This window comes from Pipistrellus kuhlii, unplaced genomic scaffold (genome assembly GCF_014108245.1).
Source record: "Pipistrellus kuhlii isolate mPipKuh1 unplaced genomic scaffold, mPipKuh1.p scaffold_m20_p_3, whole genome shotgun sequence".
NCBI lineage: Eukaryota > Metazoa > Chordata > Mammalia > Chiroptera > Vespertilionidae > Pipistrellus > Pipistrellus kuhlii.
In genome coordinates, this window is record NW_023425529.1 from 178,340,749 (window position 1) to 178,362,529 (window position 21,781).

The window sequence follows — 21,781 nt, forward strand, 5'->3', positions numbered from 1 at the left end:
ACTAAGCTGTAAAATATTTATATATTTAATGCGTATTTTGTGAAAAATTTTTATAGTCTTTTGACTATTTACTGAAATCTAGTAAACTATAAATTACTATATCTGGAGTTTTTAATAAACATAGAAACTATCATTGTACCCTCTAAAAGCTTATTTTTATTGGTGTAAGGAATCAAAAGCAGCCCGCAGAGGAGGTGGAAAACAGTAGGACACCATGGTTATATGACCAAGAAGGTGAAGTAGAAAAACCATTGAAGACTGGATTTGCAGTGTCTGTAGAGAAAACTACCAATAGTAATCGCAAAGATCAATTAGATACCAGCATGAGAAGACGCCAGTTTGATGAAGAGTCCTTAGAAAGCTTTAGCAGCATGCCTGACCCAGTAGATCCAACCACAGTAACGAAAACGTTTAAGACAAGAAAAGCATCTGCACAGGCCAGCCTGGCATCTAAAGACAAAACTCCCAAATCAAAGAGTAAGAAGAGGCATTCTGCTCAGCTGAAAAGCAAAATTAAAAATAGTGGTAAGTATTTAAATTGGTTGAATATTGATCAGTGTGATTGTTGGTAACTTTATTTTGGCATATTTAATTTCAGTATGGTTAGATGGGTGGGCACTGTTCTAGATATAAACATTGCATTTCTTCTTTTTTTTTGCTTCTTATATTTCTTATAAATGTGTTTACTGCAAACTCAGAAGATTTTTTCCCCCTCCAAATCTTGTAGGTTACTTAAAAGTTGCTAAAGTCCAAGTTTTACTGTTATATTTTAATGTTATATCTTGTCCTACATTCAACACTTAGTCATGCTTCTGGTTAGGTCCTTGATTTGATTTATTGCAATCTTTGAATACCATATAGATGAAACTGCTTTTAAAACTTATTTTGCTCTTAGCCTTCCTAAACCTTAGTTAATAAGGTTTAACATTAACCCATATTTTATTGAATCTTGCCATTGAATATCACATAAACGTTCTCTTTATCGTGCTAATTAGCTACACGTCACTTTAAATTTCTTTTCTGTAATTTTGAACATTTTTCTATGATTTTTAAATAATCTAATGAAGGTTACACCAGGTCTGGTAGAATTGTTAACGTGCTGACTCCTGGGTTCTGTCCATCCCTGAATCTTTTCATTTCTTCCCTTTTCGCCCTCCTGACTCGCTCATTAATGAAGATTGAGATGAAATAGATGTTAAGCACTAGGCATGGCCTGTAAAGAAACAGCCTTTTTGGATTCAGAGAATTTATTACCTCTATAAATAGAGAAAGGAGAAGTAGCTAAAGGTGCCAGCTCCCCATGTCATTTATTCCACACACTGTAAGGGCAACACTGAAACAAAAGAGCTAGATGACAAGTATCGCATACATGAGTGGTGGATACCTATTGCTGAGGAGCCAGTGCTTGTGCTGTAGCTAAGTCACTCTGTAGAATGGAGTTGTGCTTGTGGGGTAGCAGAAAGGTGTCATGTCATCAGAATCAGGGAGAAGATGGAACACGCTCAGTAGTTTTCCAGAGGAAAGGGGGAGGCGAGTGAAAATGGCCCCATAGCAGCTTCTCATAATCCTCCTGTGCTCTTATGTTCCATGTTCCATGTTCCATGTTCCAAGAGAATTATTATAAGGCCATCAGCCAAGCCTTCAGTCAGCTGCAGTTCAGTACTTTCCCGTGTGGCTTCTGTGGATACGTGCAGAGTCCCCACGGTGCCATGGCTGAGCTGTTCACCTACAGTGGACACAACTAGAAGCACTGTTTCTTCTGGCTATGTCAGCCATTCATGCTGAGAAAAATAAATGAGTGTAAGGGAAGGAGTGATGAAGCGGGATAGGGGATGACACTTTTCAGTAATGAATGTCAAGTGTTATTCTGGCTGACTTAATCAGTGTTCCTCTGAAGTATTGTTAATTTTCATTAAGTCTCCTGTTCTCCCTGGAGGATTACTATTCAGGTGCCCAAGAGAGAAATAATTCAGTCACACTAGTCACATACCTTTGGAAATCTAGCCTTGATGGTTTTCATTTAGGACTCAGAACACCATAGTTGTGTGTGTGTGTTTAATCTTTATATAGCATTTAATTATAGCACACTTCTTTTTGTTTCAGCTGTTTTGGAGTGTTAGTTTGTCTTTGAAGTGCCTACTGTGGCTACACACAGAGAATTTTGTGTATGCCACATAATGAATATTTTAATTTTCTATTAGAATTCATTCAGCACTTTTTATTCAGTAACAGTAACTAGAAGATTAATTTCATAAATGTTGTGAAGGTCAGACATAACCAAGAGAGCTCTTTTCCTGTAAGTTTTGAACAGAAAGAATGAGCATGGCTAGACTTCAGTCAGAGAGACCAGTGAAGAACCAGGAACCTAAATAGGAGATGATCAAGTCCTAACTGGAAAAGTGGCTTTAGAAATAGAAAGGGAAAGTAGACTCCAGATAGGATAGCATAGAGGCATATTAACCATATATTGGGGACTTGTTTTTAGCAGAGCCTCTGCTGTGATTGGGAAGCTGTAAGCAGCCAGGCTTTATTAAGGGTCTGCTGGCTCTTTCACAGGGTGTCTAGGGCAAAGATCAGAACTCTATGGTTCTTGGAAACATTTGGTTGAGAAGATCCATGCAACTTTTTCTGTTGTTGAAAACTCCCTATGCTGTAATTTACATCTCTGTGACTATTCTGTAACTACCAATTCGTATTTCTTAATCCCTTCACCCTTTTCACCTGGCTTCCTCACCACCCTCCCCCACTCAGGCAATGGTTCTCTGTATCTGAGTCTATTTCTGAGAGCCTAAGATACTGGAAAATAGCTCTTAAAGTAACTGGTAAATACTTTTCTCTATTATAGTAATATCAGTAGAAAAGGAAGTGGAAGGAAATATTCTCATTTTATTATCCATTTAGTATACTGAGGGAAATTTTTCTTAGGAGTAAACTTAACAAGGAAAGTCCTAATCCTAGTTCTATAAAAAATTATAAAATGTTTTTGAAGAACACAAAACAAGAATGAACAAATGTAAAAAACACAACCATGCTCTTAGATGAGAATGGATAAGTTATTAAATATTACTCCTCAAATTAATAAATGCTTTCAGTGTGATTCTATTTTGAATCCCCAAAGATTGTTTTTGAAATTTGGAGGAAATTTTTACTGCTTATCTGGAAGGACAAATGTCCAAGAATAGCGAAGGAAAACTAGGAAGAACTTGCCTTACTAGTTGTTAAAACACACTGTAAAACTTTTGTGACTAAAAGAATGAAAATGGCATTGGAATAGACAGATTACCCAGGAATAAAACCCAATAAATATGGAGATTTAATATGTTAACCAAGATTACATTTTTAAAATATTTTTTTATTATTGATAATATTACAGATATATTCCATTTGTTGTCTCTTCCCCTTTCCCCCCTAAATCTCCCTCTTCACCTATCCCCCCACCCCCCAGATCTTCACTATCCTATTGCAAGGTTAAAATTTCATTCATTGGTCAAAGGGGTATGTATAACCAACTATTCATGTGGAACAAAATAAAGTTGAATTCCTACTTGTGCTATATATCAAAATAAATGTAAAAGAAAAAAAAAAGAAATTTAGAAGGAAAATTTATTAGAATGTATGTATAACCTATGAGTGGGCAAGACTTTTTAGACCAAGTCATTACATAAAGGTATAGTAAGAAGGCGGGCATATTTGCCTACTTAGTGCCCATTATTCTTCTCTGTGTTGGATATTTTGTACAGATAGGATCTATTTTTTTTTCCTTGTATTTTTTAATACTGAAAAGTTGTTAAAGTCTAGTGGAGAATTTGGGTCATATTAGATATATTCATTAAGATGGGTATCAAAGGACAATGAGTAATAGAATATATTACTGTTACCTCATGCTTCCAAGATTATTGTAAAGATATCTCCAAGACATTTCATTTACTCTTTCATATTCTATTTATACCAGGCCTTCACAGCATGCTCAGTTGAGTTACCTGTACTAATTTACTATGGAAATCAGTTTCCCTTTCAGTTTAAATTAGTTACAACTGATAATAGTTGTCACTTTTTTTACTTAAGGGTATGAAAGTGCCAGTATGTCTAGCACATGCGAACCTTGCAAAACTAGGAACAGACATTCAGCCCAGACTGAAGAGCCTGTTCAAGCAAAAGCATCCAGCAGAAAGAGTCATGAGCAGCTGGAAAAAATAATAAAATGTTGTAGGTCTGCAGAAATATCTTCAGGTATGTTCTTTTTTGGTTTGCTTTAATTTAAGGACTTCATCTTACATTTGAAAAGCTGTACTAAAACAAGTCTTAAAATTGGTCTATCACACTTTTCTCTCTGTAGAACAGTACACATTTTTTATATTAAGAAATGTAAACCAGAACTTTTTTATTGTTGTTATGACTTTAGCTCTTGACTCACTTTTCTAAAATTCTAGACAGAAAAGTATGGTTAACGTCAACTTGGAAATCCGAATAGAAATTCTGAAAATCTTCTCTGAATAAGAATTCAAATATACAATCATGTCATTTTCCTGCTTCAAACCATGCCTGCAGGAGAAAGTCCATATGCCATAATGTAATATATCTGTCCAGCAGAGATTCCTTCCTGCTCTCCAGTCTCATTCTCATCACCTTCTGTCTTAAACCTACTCCTTTACTGGCACAGAACTGAAATGTTCCTATAGCTGTCATGCTGTATGTTCCCTCAGCACTTGTTTTTTCTGCCTCAAGTCCTTTTGCTCTTTTGTGAGAGCCCTTTCCTCTGCTGGTCTCTTAAGTAAAATCTTAGTTCTGTAACTCTGAACTTGCATCTAAATGCAAGCTGGGATAGTTTTCCCTTCTTCTTTGTTTTTGTTGTAGTCTGTGTAAACCTCTTTTGTTGCCTGTATCACACTGTCTGGTATTTACCTGTTTAAGGGCCTGTATCTTTTTGAGTCCCTTGGCAACAGATACTTCCTTTTCATATTTGTTAAATGTTAGTGATACCTGACACATGGCAGTCACTCAGTAAGTGATTATTGGATGAATGGGGTCAATATGTATTTGCCACTGTTTTAGTTTAAATAAGCACTGGTACTTCCATAACCTATAAAGAATAAGTATATTTCAGAGAAATGTGGAGAGGACGGGCGGTAGTAAATATTGACTATCCGTTTTCAGTTGCCCATAAGATCCTTAGTGAAAATGATAATTGCAGCTACCATTTGTATTATGCTTCATTGTTTACAAATCAAATTATTCATCTCATTTGAGCTTCATAATTCTGTGAATTATTTTTATTTCCATTTGTAGATGAGTATACATGATCAGAGAGTGTATCTGACTTTTACAACACTCAAAGGGCCAATATTATAAACTGGTGCAGTTTTTCATCAAAAAGTCATGCACTTAACTCAGTAATTCTACTGTAGGCATCCCTCCTAAGGAAACAAATGGGAAAAAATAAATTAAGATTTATTGTTGTTTGAACTGTATGATTTCAGCTATGTGTTGTTTTTTTTTCTTCAACTATGTTTAAACAAAAATCTGAATGCAAAAAACACTGGAAGAAAATGTATAAAAATGTTAATAGTTGTTTTATCGTCTTCAAACTTTTCTATATTTTCTAAAATTTTATAGTATTTATTACTTTTGTAATCACAAAAGAAATATCACTTTAAAAAAATGACATCCTCAAGGTCATATTGCTTAGAAATAGTAGAGCTGAAGTTTTCATCCTGGTCTGTTAAGTCTAGGATCTTTTTGACAAAAATATCAATTTTATTGTCCTGACCCTGAAATTTTAGCAAAATTTTATAATTTTCATCTCCTTTTACTATCTTTATCAAATAATGATGTCTTCAAAAGTAAACGTTTGGATGGAGGTTAGGGAAAGGCACTAAATTGAAAGGATATATCAGTTACATAAATTGAATTTTGGTCAGATCTTACTGTCACTTATTAAAAGAAAATGAATGAATTTTAGTGAATTGAAAAATGTTTGAATAGTGTAAATATACCTTTCTGTGCATTTACATGCTTTCTAAAAAGACTTTTTAATATTAAACATCACCCTAAAATTCTTAATAGCATGTAACAGTTTTTGTTATATGATTATTAGAGAGTAACGTATATGACTGCTGGTATTAAAGTATACAGTCCTCCTCATGTGAAAGGTTCACCTGAATGTGTATTCTTCTAAGAGAATGGTAGAAGTTTATTATGATCACTATCAGGGTCTCTAATATAAGTTTATGGCAAGTTGTTTTATATTTTCTCTGATGAGATTATTTTTATATGAATTTTTTGTTTGTAACTATTTTTCCCTTATTTTTGATGAGATTATTTTTAAATAGAGCATATGTGATAACATTTCAGTTTAGGCAAATAGCTTTAAAGGAATTTGCTTATTTAATTTTTTTATTCACTTGTTTATATTGTTGACCCTATCATACACATTTTATGTTCATCCTATGTCTGCCCTTTCCTACAGCACATGCTAGGAGAATACTACAGCAATCTAACAGAAATGCATGCAATGAAGCGCCAGGTAACAATATGTTTAGTTTTGGTGTCCACTCTATGTTAATTTTTTTTTTCTTTCATTGTTCTGTTATTTTTTAGATTTAGCTTAGTGCATATGTTATTTGGCTTGTAAAAGTCAAAGAATATTCATACTCATAACATTCCAAAGTCTTTCATTTGTAATTCTTTTCTTGGTAAAATTGGCTGCTTTTTGTTTTTCATTTTCTGTTAGTGTATGTAATATAACCAACACATCCACATAGGAACAGAAAATGTTTTTATAATTTCATGTTTAGTAAAGTTAATTTAGTATGTCTTAAAAGCTTAAGAGCATTAATAATTTTTGCAAACATAAATATAGTTATTTTATTCCTACCTTTTGATTTTCAGGGTTAAGTATTGTGTATGCCTTGTAGTTGCTTATTTTTCATTACCAGTCATCTATAGAAAATAAACCATTAAACAAAAACAACTGTGACATGCAGAGACCATCCTATATAATAAAAGCCTGATATGCTAAGTGTCCTCCTGTACTGCACATGAATAAAAAACAACCAGTTGGCTATTCAACCAATCAAAGTATAATATGCTAGTGATATGCTAAGGCCACTCAACTGCTCACTATGACATGCACTGACCACTAAGGAGCAGATGCTTCGACCCATAGGTTAGCTTGCTGCTGGGGTCCAGCCAATTGTGACTGACTGAGACGGGTCAAACATACCCTGGAGTCCTCCCTCAGTCCCTCCCTAGCTGGCCAATCTTCTGTGTCCCTCTCCAGCCATGATTGTGCACTGGTGGGGTCCCACGGCCTTGTCTGTGCCTCCTCCCAATCCGGGACCCCTCGGGGAATGTCAGAGAGCCAGTTTCAGCCCGATCCCGCAGGCCAGGCGGAGGGACCCTAGGCTGAAACCAGGCCTCTAGTGATAAATAAAGATCATGGAAAATTACAGATTCCAAAATGCTGGTTTTGTCTTAAATTATGCATTTTCATTAAGTATGGTTCTTTGTGGTTTCCTATATAATAAAAGCATAATATGCTAAGTGTCCAGTCGTCCATTGAGTCTATCAAAGTAATATGCTAGTGATATGTTAAGGCCGCTTAACCCCTCACTATGATGTACAGTGACCATGGGGCAGACACTCAATGCATGAGCTGCCCCTTGGTGGTCAGTGCACTTCCACAGGGTGGAGTACAGTTCAGCCACGATGGCCGCCGTGGCGGGAACCTCTCCTGCCTCCGCAGCAACGCTAAAGATGCCCGACTGCCAACCATCAGTCAGACATCCCTCGAGGGCTCCCGGATTACAACAAGGCGCAGGCCAGGCTGAGGGACACCCACCTCCAGTGCATGAATTTCATGCACTGGGCCTCTGATAGAATTAAAATATTTATCAATGCCTCCTGTACTGCACATGAATAAAAAATAAAAGCCTATTATGAATCCTTAGGGGAATCTAAGGGAAAAAAACAAGGACCTGTTAAAAAGTTGAATTATATCAGCTGGGACTGGTTTGACTCAGTGGATAGAACGTCGGCCTGCAGACTGAAGGGTCCCAGATTCAATTCCGGTCAAGGGCATGTACCTTGGTTGCGGGCACATCCCCAGTAGGGGGTGTGCAAGAGGCAGCTGGTCGATGTTTCTCTCATCGACGTTTCTAACTCGGTCCCTCTCAATTCCTCTCTGTATAAAATCAATGAAATATATTAAAAAGTTGAATTATATTAGTGGCACTTTCTAAGGAAAAGAACAATGAAAATAGAGAGGGTAAAAAGTAGATAGGTCCTCCCCCACAGACATGCATCCCCTGACCTCTAAGGAACCCTATGAGACTTGCAACCAAGGGAGCAATGGAAAGGCATAGCTCTCCCCAGGTTAGCTTCCCGAACCTGCTCCAAGGTCCCCTTTCTCTGACTACTAGTGAGCTAAAGCAACTCAGCCTGATTGCTGCTTCTGTGCCATGCCCTTCCTAATTTCACTGTCCCCAGCTTTAATAAATGTACCCCCCATAGTCACCTGGATTTGTGAAATTTTTCCTGCACTAAGTTAAGAACCCACATACCAGTGGCTGGCCTGAGGCAGTCCCACTTAGGACTACTAGTAGATTCCCTATCTAGTAACATCTTCACCTTTTTAACCCATCCTTGTAACCCCAAGAGAGAAAAAACAAAAGCAAGATGGAATCAGAGAAACCTCACTGAGATCAATGATTTTTAGTCCAGGAGAACCTGGCAAAAATTTTCCACCCCTCTCTTGCCAGGAGGGGGAGGTATGAAAAAGCATGTGTTTGACAGAATTCAGTTATTTCAGAATAATTTGATCTTTAATTATATAATTTAGTGATAATTTTATTGTACAGGGGGATGAAAAATATTAAATATGCTTATTCTTGTCTTATAACACATTTTCTAAGTTAACTGTCAAACATAAATAGAAAGTTTGCATATATCTTATCTGGGTTTTTCCTATAAGTTGAGATTTCCTACAGAGAGAGTTTGGGTTCTTGCGTATAAGAAGATTGTTTTTGTAGTAATATATCACACTTGGACATCCTATATAATAAATAGGTGATATGCAAATTGACACTCATGCCATCACAAGATGGCTGTCTACGATCAGGCCAGTAGGGGGGTTAGTGAGGGATGACCAAATGACTGAACAGCAGGCTTTGTGGGGCAACCAGGCCGGCGAGGGGGTTGAGGGGAACCATGAGGGGCGACCAGGTCAACAGCAGGGAGCAGTTGGGGGCATTTAGCTGGCGGGCTGGGGGTGGAGGGGTTGAGGGGAAACTAGGCCCGGGGTGGGGGCAGTAGTTAGGAGCAACCAGGCCGGCATGGAGGGGGCTGTTGGGGGTACCTGGCCAGCAGAGGGGGGTAGTGAGGGCTGATCAGGCCAGAAGGGGGGGCAGTTAGGAGTGACCAGGCAGGCAGGTGAGCGATAAGGAGCCAGCAGTACAGGGTTGTGAGAGGGATGTCCTGGATTGAAGAGGGTGCACACTGGGTTGAGGGGATCCCCCCCCCTTCACCATGCATGAATTTCGTGCACTGGACCTCTCGTTTTATAATACTAAGAGAACTTTCATATGCCATTTCATTTTATTTATTTATTTTTTTAAAATATATTTTATTGATTTTGTACAGAGAGGAAAGGAGAGGGATAGAGAGTTAGAAACATCGATGAGAGAGAGTTACCGATCAGCTGCCTCTTGCATACCCCCTACTGGGGATATGCCCGCAACCAAGGTACATGCCCTTGACCGGAATCGAACCCGGGACCCTTCAGTCCCCAAGCCGACGCTCTATCCATTGAGCCAAACCGGTCCCGGCTGTCATTTCATTTTATATTCATAAATGTCTGAGGCAAGATAGGGAGGTTTTGTATATTATTTTATTTTACTTGTGGAAATTGAGACCTGAACATGTTAACTTATTTAGGACATTAGTGAAAGTTTTTTTTTTTTTTTTTTTTTTTTGTGTGTGTGTGTGTGTGTGTGTGTGTGTGTGTGTGTTTATTGATTTTTAGAGAGGAAGGGAGAAAGGATAGAGAGATAAAAAAATCATTGAGAGAAATATCGATTGGCTGCCTCCTGGAGCATGTTCTCTGACTGGGAATCAAACCAGTGAACTCTTGGTTCCTGGGTCAACTCTCAACTTCTGAGCCACACCGGCTGGGCAAAATTTTATTAAACCCCATTGGCTTTGCATTTTCTTATTCCTCTTTTGCAAAAAAGTGAATTAAATCTATATGATCTTTGTATACTTATCTGAAAACATAATATATTAAAAACTTCATTTTAGATTTTCTTTGCTAAAAACTTCTTACTGATTTTTGGAATTTTAAATATTTAACTACATGTGATTCTACTACTGCTCTAGAACAGTGGTCAGCAAACTCATTAGTCAATAGAATGGCAAACCACTGCTCTGGAATGTTTACAGAATTTGATGGAACCACTTGGACATAATTTTTTTTTCACAGAGAAATAAAAATGGAAACAGTTCCTAATTTGTTCTCTTAAAAGTAGAGGTCTGACTACATTAAGGGTGATATTCTGTGTTATCAATAAACACACATGGCAGAATTTTTGCTAAATAATAGAGTGCTACCTGGTTCTGTGAAAGTGAAAATTTCCATGGCAGCTCCATCTTATACTGAGTATGTTAGTATGCCGGTATGTCGTACTGTAGAAAAATTGACCTAGAGTGTCATAGTTGAGATTTGACAATTTGTAGATAACTACCCTGTTTCCCCGAAAATAAGACAGTGTCTTATATTAATTTTTGCTCCCAAAGATGCGCTAGGTCTTATTTTCAGGGGATGTCTTATTTTTCCATGAAGAAGAATACGGTTCACATTTATTGTTAAATGAAAATAAAGGAAATTTATTACCTGTATACGGTAGTACGGTAGTTGTCAACACAAACCAGACAAACTGAATCCTACAGTATCAAGAATTTACTCATTTAGTCAGTGACAATCATGTCATCATCTTCTGGAACATCATCATAACAATCCAATTCCTGAATTTCCTGGTGAATTTCTTGTGACTCCATTTCTTTCAGAAACAGTGGACAAAATCTCTCATGTTTAGTCTAGGGGGGGCCTTCTTTTTGGGGAGTTACCTTATATCTCACTCAGAAGGTCTTATTTTCTGAGGATGTCTTATTTTCGGGGAAACACAGTAGGTAGAGTTTAAAATAGTAACTCTCATTAGTAGCATTTATTCTCAGTATTAAATTTCCTTCTTTGTAACAAATTCATATTAGCAAGAAAATTAAATTATTTGCTTTAGCTGATTTTATCCAGATGTTGAAAGATTTCCACTGATAAGTCCTATGGAGTGTATAACATTTTCCAGATTTTTTTATTGAGAAATAATTGTGGTCCAAGTAATACTAGATAATATTATTTATACATTTACATATTTCTTTAGTGTACAATATATATCTTGATATTTTTATGATTATTTTTATCTTGGTATTATTAAGATTTCTCTTTCTACTTTAAAAGCTCTGAAATAGAATTAAGTATGCTATGATTTTTAAGTAATTTAAGGCTGAGAGTAATGATACAAGTTAATAGAAATTGTCAGGAATGTATCAATGTTAACTTTCTGATACTTTATATCTTCCAGAAACTGGGAGTGATTTTTCCATGTTTGAAGCTTTGAGGGATACTATTTATTCTGAAGTAGCTACATTAATTTCTCAAAATGAATCTCGTCCACATTTTCTTATTGAACTCTTCCATGAGCTTCAGCTACTCAATACAGACTACTTAAGACAGAGGGCTTTATATGCATTGCAGGTAGCTGGTGCTTACCATTCTTTTTCCTTTCCTATCTGGTATTGCTGTCTTCAGGATTATGTCTGAAGTATATACTTGTTCTTATGTCTTTTGATTGTATTCTATGTGCCTTCTTGCCTTTGATTTAAAAGTTCTTATATAGCTAAATAGCTTTTAGATAAAATCTTTTTCTGAGCAACTTTTCAATATTATTTTTTCCTCATAGTTATCCTATAAGGTGAGGAATATTGAGTTTGTTCTTCTGTCTGGTTTTGCTTTCAAATTTTGGTTGGACATTTATGTTTTAACATAAATATTTTATTTTCTCATTTAGGACATAGTATCCACACATATTTCTGAGAACCATGAAAAAGAAGTGAAAAATATAAAGTCAGTGAATTCTGGTACTTGGATAGCATCAAACTCAGAACTTACTCCCAGTGAAAGCCTTGTTACTACAGATGATGTAAGCTGATAATGATTAATGAAATCTATATATAATTTCAGCACATATTAAACAAATGTTAAATTGTTATAAATTGTGAGTGTTAATATTTGGTTTTCAGCTTTAAAAAACTCAAAGTACATTATAAATTATCAACTATATAGTCTAAAATAGTTGTGTTTTATCTCTCTTGCTTATCACAGAAGTTGATTCATAACATCTAGTAAAATTTGTTGTGTTCAGTCAGAACCTTTCAATAAATAAATATAAGATAAAGCAGGTCTTTGGGCTAAAAGAGAAGCCTAGACAAAAGAAAGCCTTTCAGGACAAAAATGTAATTTAATGTAAAAAGTTGATGAAGGAAACTTTAAGTAGGAAGGAAAGTAAAAGAGTGATGAGGAAAATGATATATTTTCAATAAACTGGTCTCCAAATAAGCACCTATCTAGCATACAGGACCTATGGTGATGCTAGGAAGGTGCTATTAAATGACCAAATGGCAAACGACTAGGATACTGAGGAGAGAGGTAACATGTGAAGTATTTGGAAATCACCTGTCTAAAGGTTCAGACCCTGATTCTGTCATAAAAGTTTATATGTGGTTATGGGATATCAAGTACGCTCTTTGTATGCCATCTCTAGCACCTGGATATCTAAGTATAAGAGAACCATAACTGACTAGTATATATCTGCTATTGAAAGAGTTGAAAGTATATTACTATCTATGTTTCTGCCAATTGTTGATATGTTAACATTTTTTTTTCTGGAGTATTATTTTTTTTCCAGAGGATTGTCTTTTCACAGAGTAATTTTATTTTATTTTTTACAATATCAAAGACTTTTCTGGAATTTTGCTCTTTAACTTATACTCATGTTTAAAACAATACTTTCCCATGTCTTTTTTTTTTCTTTTTCTTTTTTTCTTAAAACCTTTCTATACTAGGCTCCAATGCCTATACTATTAGGAAGGTAAGCCTATGTCTAAAAACTACATGTTGCCAAAACCAGTTTGGCTCAGTGGTAAGAGCGTCGGCCTTCGGACTAAAGGGTCCCAGGTTCGATTCCGGTCAGGGGCATGTACGTTGGTTGTGGGCACATCCCTGGTAGGGGGTGTGCAAGAGGCAGCTGGTCGATGTTTCTCTCTCATCGACATTTCTAGCTCTCTATCTCTCTCCCTTTGTCTCTGTAAAAAATCAATAAAATACATTTTTTTAAAAATAACTACATGGTTTTAATTGACTTTACAATATCAAGTATAAGTTAATGTAAGGAATTGCTACTTGGATTACATTAAAGTTTATTAGACATTGAAATAACTTTACTGAGAGCATGAAGTGTTTTTTCTAAAATATTTTTAGTAATTTTATATAACTCCAGTGTCTCCCTTTTCCCCCCAAATTTTATAGGTAGCATTATTTTATTATTTTTTAAATATATTTTTATTGATTTCAGAGAGGGAGAGATAGAAACATCAATGAAGAGAATCATTGATTGGCTGCCTCCTGAAAGCGCCCCCTACTGGGGATCCAGGCATGTGCCCTTGAATGGAATTGAACCTGGGACCCTTTAGTCCACAGGCCAGCACTCTATCCATTGAGCCAAACCAGCTAGGCATTTTAAGTTATTTTAATATTTGGGCACATTGGTCTGCACCATCAGTAGCAAATTTTGAAAATTGAGTTACAATTTGTGAGTCCCTACTCACCCAAATGTTAACCTGACAAGGTTTTAAAGTTACTGGTAAATGAAGTTTAAAAGTTCTATACTGCTTAATAAGTAGGTGCTTTAGTCAGCTTTGCCTGATAAACAAAATACTATAGCCTGGATGGTTTAAACATTTATTTTTATGATTCTGGAGGCTAAGAAGTTTACGATCTTGGTGTCAGCACATTTTGCTGCTTGTTGAGGACCCTCTCCTTGGCTTGCAGATGGCTACTCGCTCCCCATGTGCTTTCAATGGCAGTGAGAGGAAGACCTAGTGTCACTTCCTATTTTCCTAAGGACATGAATGCCTCATAGGGCTCCACCCTCATTACCTCATCTAAACCTGATTACTTCCTAATGCTATCACATATAGGGATTTAACATATGAATTTGGGTGAGTAGGGAACTCACAAAGATTCAGTCCATAATTGTAGGGATTTGGCATAAGTAATCATAGTATTAATAAATTTTTAAAAATGTAAAAAAATTATTTTATTTTTAAAATATATTTTGATTGATTGATTTCAGAGAGGAAGGGAGAAAGAGATAGAAACATCAATGATGAGCCCTCGCTGGTTTTGCTCAGTGGTAGAGCGTCGGCCTGTATATCAGAGAGTCCCCAGGTGCAATTCCGGTTAAGGGCACATATCTTGGATGCAAGCTCCTCTCTAGCCTGGTCCCTGGTTGAGATGCTTGTAGGAGGCAACCGATTGATGTGTTTCTCTCACATTAATGTTTCTGTCTTTCACTCTTTCTTCCTCTCTCTGAAAAAAATCAATGGAAAAATATCCTTAGGTGAGTGAGGATTTACAACAGCAACAAAAGAAACATCAATGATGAGAGAAAATCATTGATCAGCTGCCTCTTGCACACCCCCTACTAGGCATCAATCCTGCACCCTAGATATGACCCAGACTGAGAATCAAACCGTTACCTTCTGGTTCATAGGTTGTCCAATGCTTAACCACTGAGCCACACCAGCTGGGCTTATTTATTTTTTTAATTGATGACAGTATTATAGGTGTCTCCTATTTTTCCCTCTTTACCCTCCTCCACCCAGTCCCCTTCACCCAGTCCCCTTAGTATTACTTTTAAATAATTCTTTAATTTTTCACCTAAAACTTAAATTCAGCATTAATGTCAACATCTTCCCTTATTAATGCGATTTAATTAGCAGCAGCAGTACAGCATCCAGTGTTCATACCCGTTGATCTAGAGCAGTTTTGTGCAGTGGAACTTTCTATAACGATGGAAATGTTTTATATCTGCATTGTCTAATACAGTTAGTAGTCATTGGACATGTGCTATTGAACCCTTGAAATGCGGGATTGAGGAACTAAATGAAAATTTTATTAAATTTGAATAGCTACATGGCTCCTGTTACCATATTGGACAGATAAAGAGCCTCATTCTCTGTTTCTAGACCAAGGTCCATTGAGCTTCATTTATGGAGCGTTAACACACATTTCAGAGTATGTAGAAGAGTCTTCATCCCAGGACAAAGAGAAGGAAAGTGGACATCTGGGAAGTGTAAGTGAAGGAGGAGAATAAGGAATGGAAGTTTAAGCAGAGGAAGAAACACTGTGCAGCTTCTACTCCGGGTGCTATAAAATGCAAAAGCACCTCCACCAGCAAGTCGTAATTGACGAGCAACAGAATGGTTTCATTTTCTAAAGTGTGTTCACCAATACCTGGATTTTCTTTATTTGGGGCTAAAATTTTCACCTAATATCAGAGAAAAATTTAAAAAACAATAGCTAGGGGGAAGAACATAATTATGAAATGAGTGTCAGTCAGAGTACAAGTGAGACCTGGCTGGTGGCTCACTTGGTTGGAGCATCGTCCTGTACATCAGAAGGTTGAGGGTTCAGCCCCCAGTCAGTGCGCAGATGGGAAACCACCGATTGATGCTTGTTTCTTTCCCACATCCGTGTTTTTCTCTATCGCATTCTCTAAAAAAATCAGTGAAAACATATCTCTGGGTGAGGATTAAAAAAAAAAAATACAAGTGAGACTCGTGCCACCCCCCAGTCATACTGAAGACAAAAGTTAATGTGAAATTTCTTGAAGTCCAGAAAAAAAGCTAAAACTATGACTTGAAAAGAAAACAAGGAAATCTTCATGATTTTGACATAAGCAAAGATTCTTAGGACAGAAAGTACTAACTATGAAAGAAAAATTGATTCAATTCTTTATTTGAAAAGTTACAATTAGGAGAAAGTAATCTCAGTACATATAGTTGCCAGATAACTATACATGACAAATTCAGACTGTTTTATAAAAATCTTTAATAAGTCGATTGTAAGGCAATCAACTCAGTAAAAAACGGGCAAGAGATTTGAACAGATGCTTCATGAAGGAAGATACGTAAATGACCAGTGTCAAAACCACATGAGATGTTACCAGAAAGGCTGAAATTAAACAACAGGAAGTGTTGGTGTGAGTTGGAGCAGTTGGAACTCTCACACTGCTGGTGGAATTGTAAAATTGTACAACCACTTTGGAAAGCTGTTTGACAGTCTTATAAAATTAAAACATAAACTTGGTATGTAACCCAGCAATTTCTATTCTAGGTGTTCACCCAAGAGAAATGAAAACATATGTTCAGAAAAATTCTTGCACACTATTATTCATAGAATCTTTAGTCATGATAGCCTCAAACTGGAACTTGAACAGATAAATGGATAAAGAAACTGGTATATCTATACAATGAAGTACTATTCAGCTATCAAAATAATGAACTGTAGAAACACAAAACAGCATCGGTTAATTTCAAAAACATAGCTGAAGAGTGCCGTACTGAATGGTTCCATTTATATGAAGTTCTAGGCCAACAAAATAACCTGTGCAGATAGAAATCATATGAGTGGGGTGTAGTGGAGATAAAGGACCTTTCTGAGCTTATTTTTAGGGAAGGTGGTTGCATGGGTGCACATATTTTTCAAAACTCATCAAACTGTATACTCAATGGGTGTATTGTTTATAAATTATATTTTAATAAAGTTGATTTTAAAAATATGAAGCTGTCATGTTTTTCTTCTGATATGAAACAACTATATATCATAGTCTAAGGTTTTGGGCACTGTTCGGTTTTGGAGGTAGGAGAATTTCCCTGAAGGTGGGGAAATAATTGCAACATTAACTTTTTTCCACGTTAGAATTTAACCTGTAGCTGGCTCTGTGTATTTTCATCTACATAAGGACAAGTGTTCTGCAAGGTTACTTAATATTTTAATGTTTTCTGTGACTCTAATGTTTTATAACTTTGGTTATATAATAATTTTAAGTGTATAGTTTTATGCAAATAGTTTTTTATAATTTTAATATAATCAAACTTTTAAAAAGAAGTATTAGTGACTCGTATTTGTCTTAAAACTATAACTTAGGAAACTTACGAGAAGAACTTTGAGAGAGAAACACACAAAATAAGTGAGCAAAATGATGCTGATAATGCTAGTGTCCTGTCTGTATCTTCAAATTTTGAGCCTTTTGCAACAGATGATCTGGGTAAGCAGAATTTTTTATAATCTTAGAATATGACTTTATTACAGTCTTTGAATTGCATTGGTAAGGAAGCAAAAATCTAGAAGGACAAGTTCTAGTAGAACAGGGTCTTAAAAATCTATCCATCAGTCTAAATTCAGGAATCTTTGACTGTTACTTCTTTGACCTTGTGCAAATCATCTAACCATTCTGACTGTATATACTAAGGAAATTGTGGGGGGTATCTTGTTATGTTCTTATGAAAAATATTAGAACTTTCTAGCAAGCATAAGAAAAGTTTAGAAAATGTAATTTCCTTTTCCTTAAGAGAAAGGTCACTCTGTTAGATCTTCCAGTTAGTGGGAAAAATCCAGAGTTAGCAATGCCTCATCCAGTCACATTTTTAATGAGTGTTAATGACTTAATTTGAGGTAAGAATTGAAATTTCTTAGCGTAATAATGAAAGAAGTTTTAGAGGCTTGCATTACTCAAAGGTGGAGAAAATAAAGCCTGAGTCCTAAAATTGGGAAGAAAATTAGGGAAAAGAAAATGTATGAGTACCACTTGATTCGTTTTCCAGGCTGTAGCCTATCAAAAGATACCTGAGTATCCAATGCTGGAACACAGCAGCATCGATTAATTTCAGAAACATAGTGAGCAAAAGAAGCTAGGCACTAGTTCATCTGGTAATCCGATGTCATATTCTAGTGATTGTATATACGTTGGGAACAAGTTTAGATTATTTCAAAGGCATTTTTCTACTACAAAGAAAAGGGCCAAACCTTGCCTTGTCATCTACCTTTTACCAAAGCAATGAATCTTCCTTTTGCCTTAATCTGATTATCAATGACTCTAAGGCCAGTTCTCTTCTGAGTAAATGCCTGTAAAGTCTGTACTGAATTCATTTCGTAATAGGGAAAAACCACTCTGACCAACCCATTCCTTTTTAGTTTTCCTCACCATTAGCTTTGTCTGAAGGAAAAAAAGGAAAATTGGGAAATGTCATTCTAAGTTCTTTTTCTTACTTTGATTTATTGATTTAGCTTAGGTTTTTTTGCATCAGAATTTGCATGACATTTTGGAATTTATTTTTGTACTGCTAAATGAAGCAAAGTGATGTACTGAAATACATTGACCTCAGCATCTAAGAGACCTGAGTTCAAATTCCTTTTCCAACATTGAACTGGCTGTGAAACCTTGTGCACCTTACTTAAGTTCTCTGAAAATGAGGGTTCTGTCTTCCACTTCATAGTTATTTTAAGGATTAAATAACTATATCTTGTTAAAGCTATTTTTCCTTTCCTATGTTCAGACATTAGTTTTTTATTAATAAATTTGAGGAATACATGCAAAAATTTTCTTTTACATCTTCTAGACTTATTTCTGTTCCATATGCAGGTAACACTGTGATTCACTTAGATCAAGCATTAGCCAGAATGAGGGAATACGAACGTATGAAGACTGAGGCTGAAAGTAACACAAATGCGAGATGTACCTGCAGGATTATGGAGGATGAAAACGGTGCTGCTGCTGATAGTGTGAAAGGTGTGTTGTTGAGTTCATTAACAGAAAAAGTCATTTTATATAGTTCCATATATAAAACTAAATGCCCCATCTGATGTATAATAGTGGTTTTTTTAATCTCTTTGTTTTAGTAGGGGTGCTAAAATTACATAGATGTTTCTTTGTTTTACTTCAGCATTAAATCATAATTTAATGTTTAGAATTTTGCGTAAATACATATAATGTCAGACTTTATTTTGCTATCATTTTCTTTTTAAAAATAGAAACTCCTATTATTGAAAATCATAGTTCACAACAAGCTGTAAGTGAAATTTCTACCGTCCCGTGTCCTAGAATTGATACTCAGCAGCTAGACCGACAAATCAAAGCAATTATGAAAGAAGTCATTCCATTTCTGAAGGTAAGCAATAATTTTTAAAAATAAACTTCAGTTTGTTTTTTAATTCATACAAATTATTCCATTATAATACATTCAGAAAACACACGTAAACAAAAGTTAAAAATGTAACCTGGGGTTGTGTCACTCAAGACATAGCCCCATCAGCGTTTTGGGAACCTTCCCATAATATTTTCTACTTACATATGTGCATTCTGCTTTCCTCATGCATTATAAACATCTTTCTACAAGATATTTTTATGGTTACACAATATTCTTTGATTATTTATTAAAAAATGCCTGCTTTCAGCCAGGTTTTGTGGACATGGCAGTGAACAAGTCAAAGCCTTTGCTGCCGGGGGAGCTTACATGCAAAGATGTTACTTATCTTAAAATAAGTAAATGTATATTAGATAGTGATACGTGCCATGCAGAGGATTAAAATATGGTAATATGATAGTGTCTATTTTAGACTGGATGGTCAAGGAAGGCTTCTGAAAAGGGAACATTAAAGTAAAGATATGAATTAGGAGCCAGCTTAAACCAAGATCATTCCAGATAGAGTTAAAGGCCTTAAGGTAGGAACTAGCTTGGCCTGTTGAAGGAACTAGAGGAGGACCCATCTAGTTGTAGGAAATTTGTCAGAGATGAAATTGGAGAGGGGGCAAGGGCCAGTTATGTAGAACATTATAGGCCATGATTAGGAGTTAGGACTTTGTTCAGAGTTCAAGAGGAAACTTCAGGAAGGTTTTAAGCAAGAGAAAAAGTCTGGTTTGTTTGTGGATAATTGATTGTAGGGGTCAGTAGCACAGTAAACTCAGATGAGACATAATAGTGGCTTAGACAAAGGGTGTGTAGTACGAGAGATGGGGAGAAGTAGACAATTGAAATACACTTTGGAAACTGACAGGTCGTCTTATTGGTATATGGTTACCTGAAGCAGGCACTAGCTAAGAGAAAGGAACTAGAACTGGGGCCCAGGACAAGATGATTCAACATCTAGAACAGGGGTGTCGAACTCAATCAGAGAAGGGGCCAAAATCTAAAATCCAGCCTAAATCGTGGGCCGAATGGTTTACTGAACAGTCATAAACTGACAATGTTAACCAGAAATGTGAATTTAAAATGAGTGGAACAATCTTTTCCTTAACAGTGCTGTTAACCAACTCACATGCTATCAAGCACAACAGTAATATTGGTATCAAGCAAAACAGTAATATTGGAATGTACCTAAAATGCTCATTGTTTTGTTTTCTGGCTAGATGTCTTACACCGTTTTCCCCGGATCAATGAGTCAATGTTCGGTTTTATTTCTTGGGCTGTAGCAACCCGCAAAACAGCATGGAGGTTGTCATCGGTAATGCGTGATCTGTGCTTGTTTTTGTTCAGATTCATTATTGAAAACATCTGTTCACAAAGATAGGTGCTCCCGAACATGGATAGAATACGGGCAGCATGAAGTCGGAGCTCTGGCATGAAGTCGGAGCTCTGGCATTGAGTCAGGGGGCAGTAGAGGGTAGAAGTCCTCAATTTCAACATCCTGAAACCTTGATTTCAGGCCACTGTCAGACTGAAGTTCGATTATCTCCATCTGAAGGTGATGGGGCACATTGTTGACATCAACTGTAAAAGGATTGGCAAAGATGTCAAAGCCTGAGTGCTGTGTTCTAAAGTCAGAGAAGCGCCGCTCAAATTCACTTAGTAAACGGCTAACTTTGGTAGCCAGCCGACTGCAAGGAAAAGTACCAGAAATAGTGGTTGAGATACTCAAACAAACGGGAAAGTGGGCAAGATTGTCCTGTTCCAGTTGGGACTTCCATAGTTGAAGTTTATGCTGGAATGCTGTGATCATGTCAGACATCTTCGTGATGACTTGTTTGCGTCCCTGCAGCTTCAGATTCAGTCGGGCGAGATGCTCGCATATGTCACACATCAGCAAAATCACATAGCCAGGCGGGATCCGACAGTTCAGGCAAGGGCTTTCCTTTACTTTCCATGAAAAGAGCAATTTGTTCTCTGAGCTCAAAAAATCTTTTGAGGACTGCGCTCTTGCTCAGCCATCTTACTTCTGTGTGGTGTGGCACGTCTCCATGCTCTGCACCCACCTCCTGTAAAAACTGCTGGAACTGGCAATGATTCAGGCCACGTGCCCGTATAAAGTTAATAGTTTTAATGACTGTGGTCATTATGTCATTCATGTCCAGAACTTTTCCACACATAGCCTCTTGGTGGATAATGCAATGATAAGTAATCAAGGGTGTGTGGCAGTGACTTTTTTGCATTCTTTCCTTCATTAGTCCAACCAAGCCTTTCTTTTCTCCGCACATTGAAGGTGCGCCATCGGTAGTTAGCCCCACCAACTTTTCCCAGGGTAATTTAAAATTATTTATAGATTTCTCCACAGCCTCAAATATATCTCTACCAGTCGTCGTCCCATGCATGGCAGCTACATCCAAAAGTTCCT

General features: G+C 36.5%; 1 protein-coding gene across 1 annotated transcript in view; it reads left to right on the forward strand.

The window, feature by feature from the left end:
- PCM1 (pericentriolar material 1) overlaps positions 1–21,781 on the forward strand; it is a 60,604-nt gene that overhangs the window by 22,869 nt on the left and 15,954 nt on the right. Inside the window, exons 16-23 of the mRNA XM_036459264.2 lie at positions 170–525; positions 4,066–4,230; positions 6,467–6,523; positions 11,634–11,806; positions 12,120–12,251; positions 17,321–17,441; positions 18,816–18,962; positions 19,205–19,341. Coding sequence (XP_036315157.1) covers positions 170–525; positions 4,066–4,230; positions 6,467–6,523; positions 11,634–11,806; positions 12,120–12,251; positions 17,321–17,441; positions 18,816–18,962; positions 19,205–19,341 — 1,288 coding nt within the window. The remainder of the gene's footprint in view (positions 1–169; positions 526–4,065; positions 4,231–6,466; positions 6,524–11,633; positions 11,807–12,119; positions 12,252–17,320; positions 17,442–18,815; positions 18,963–19,204; positions 19,342–21,781) is intronic.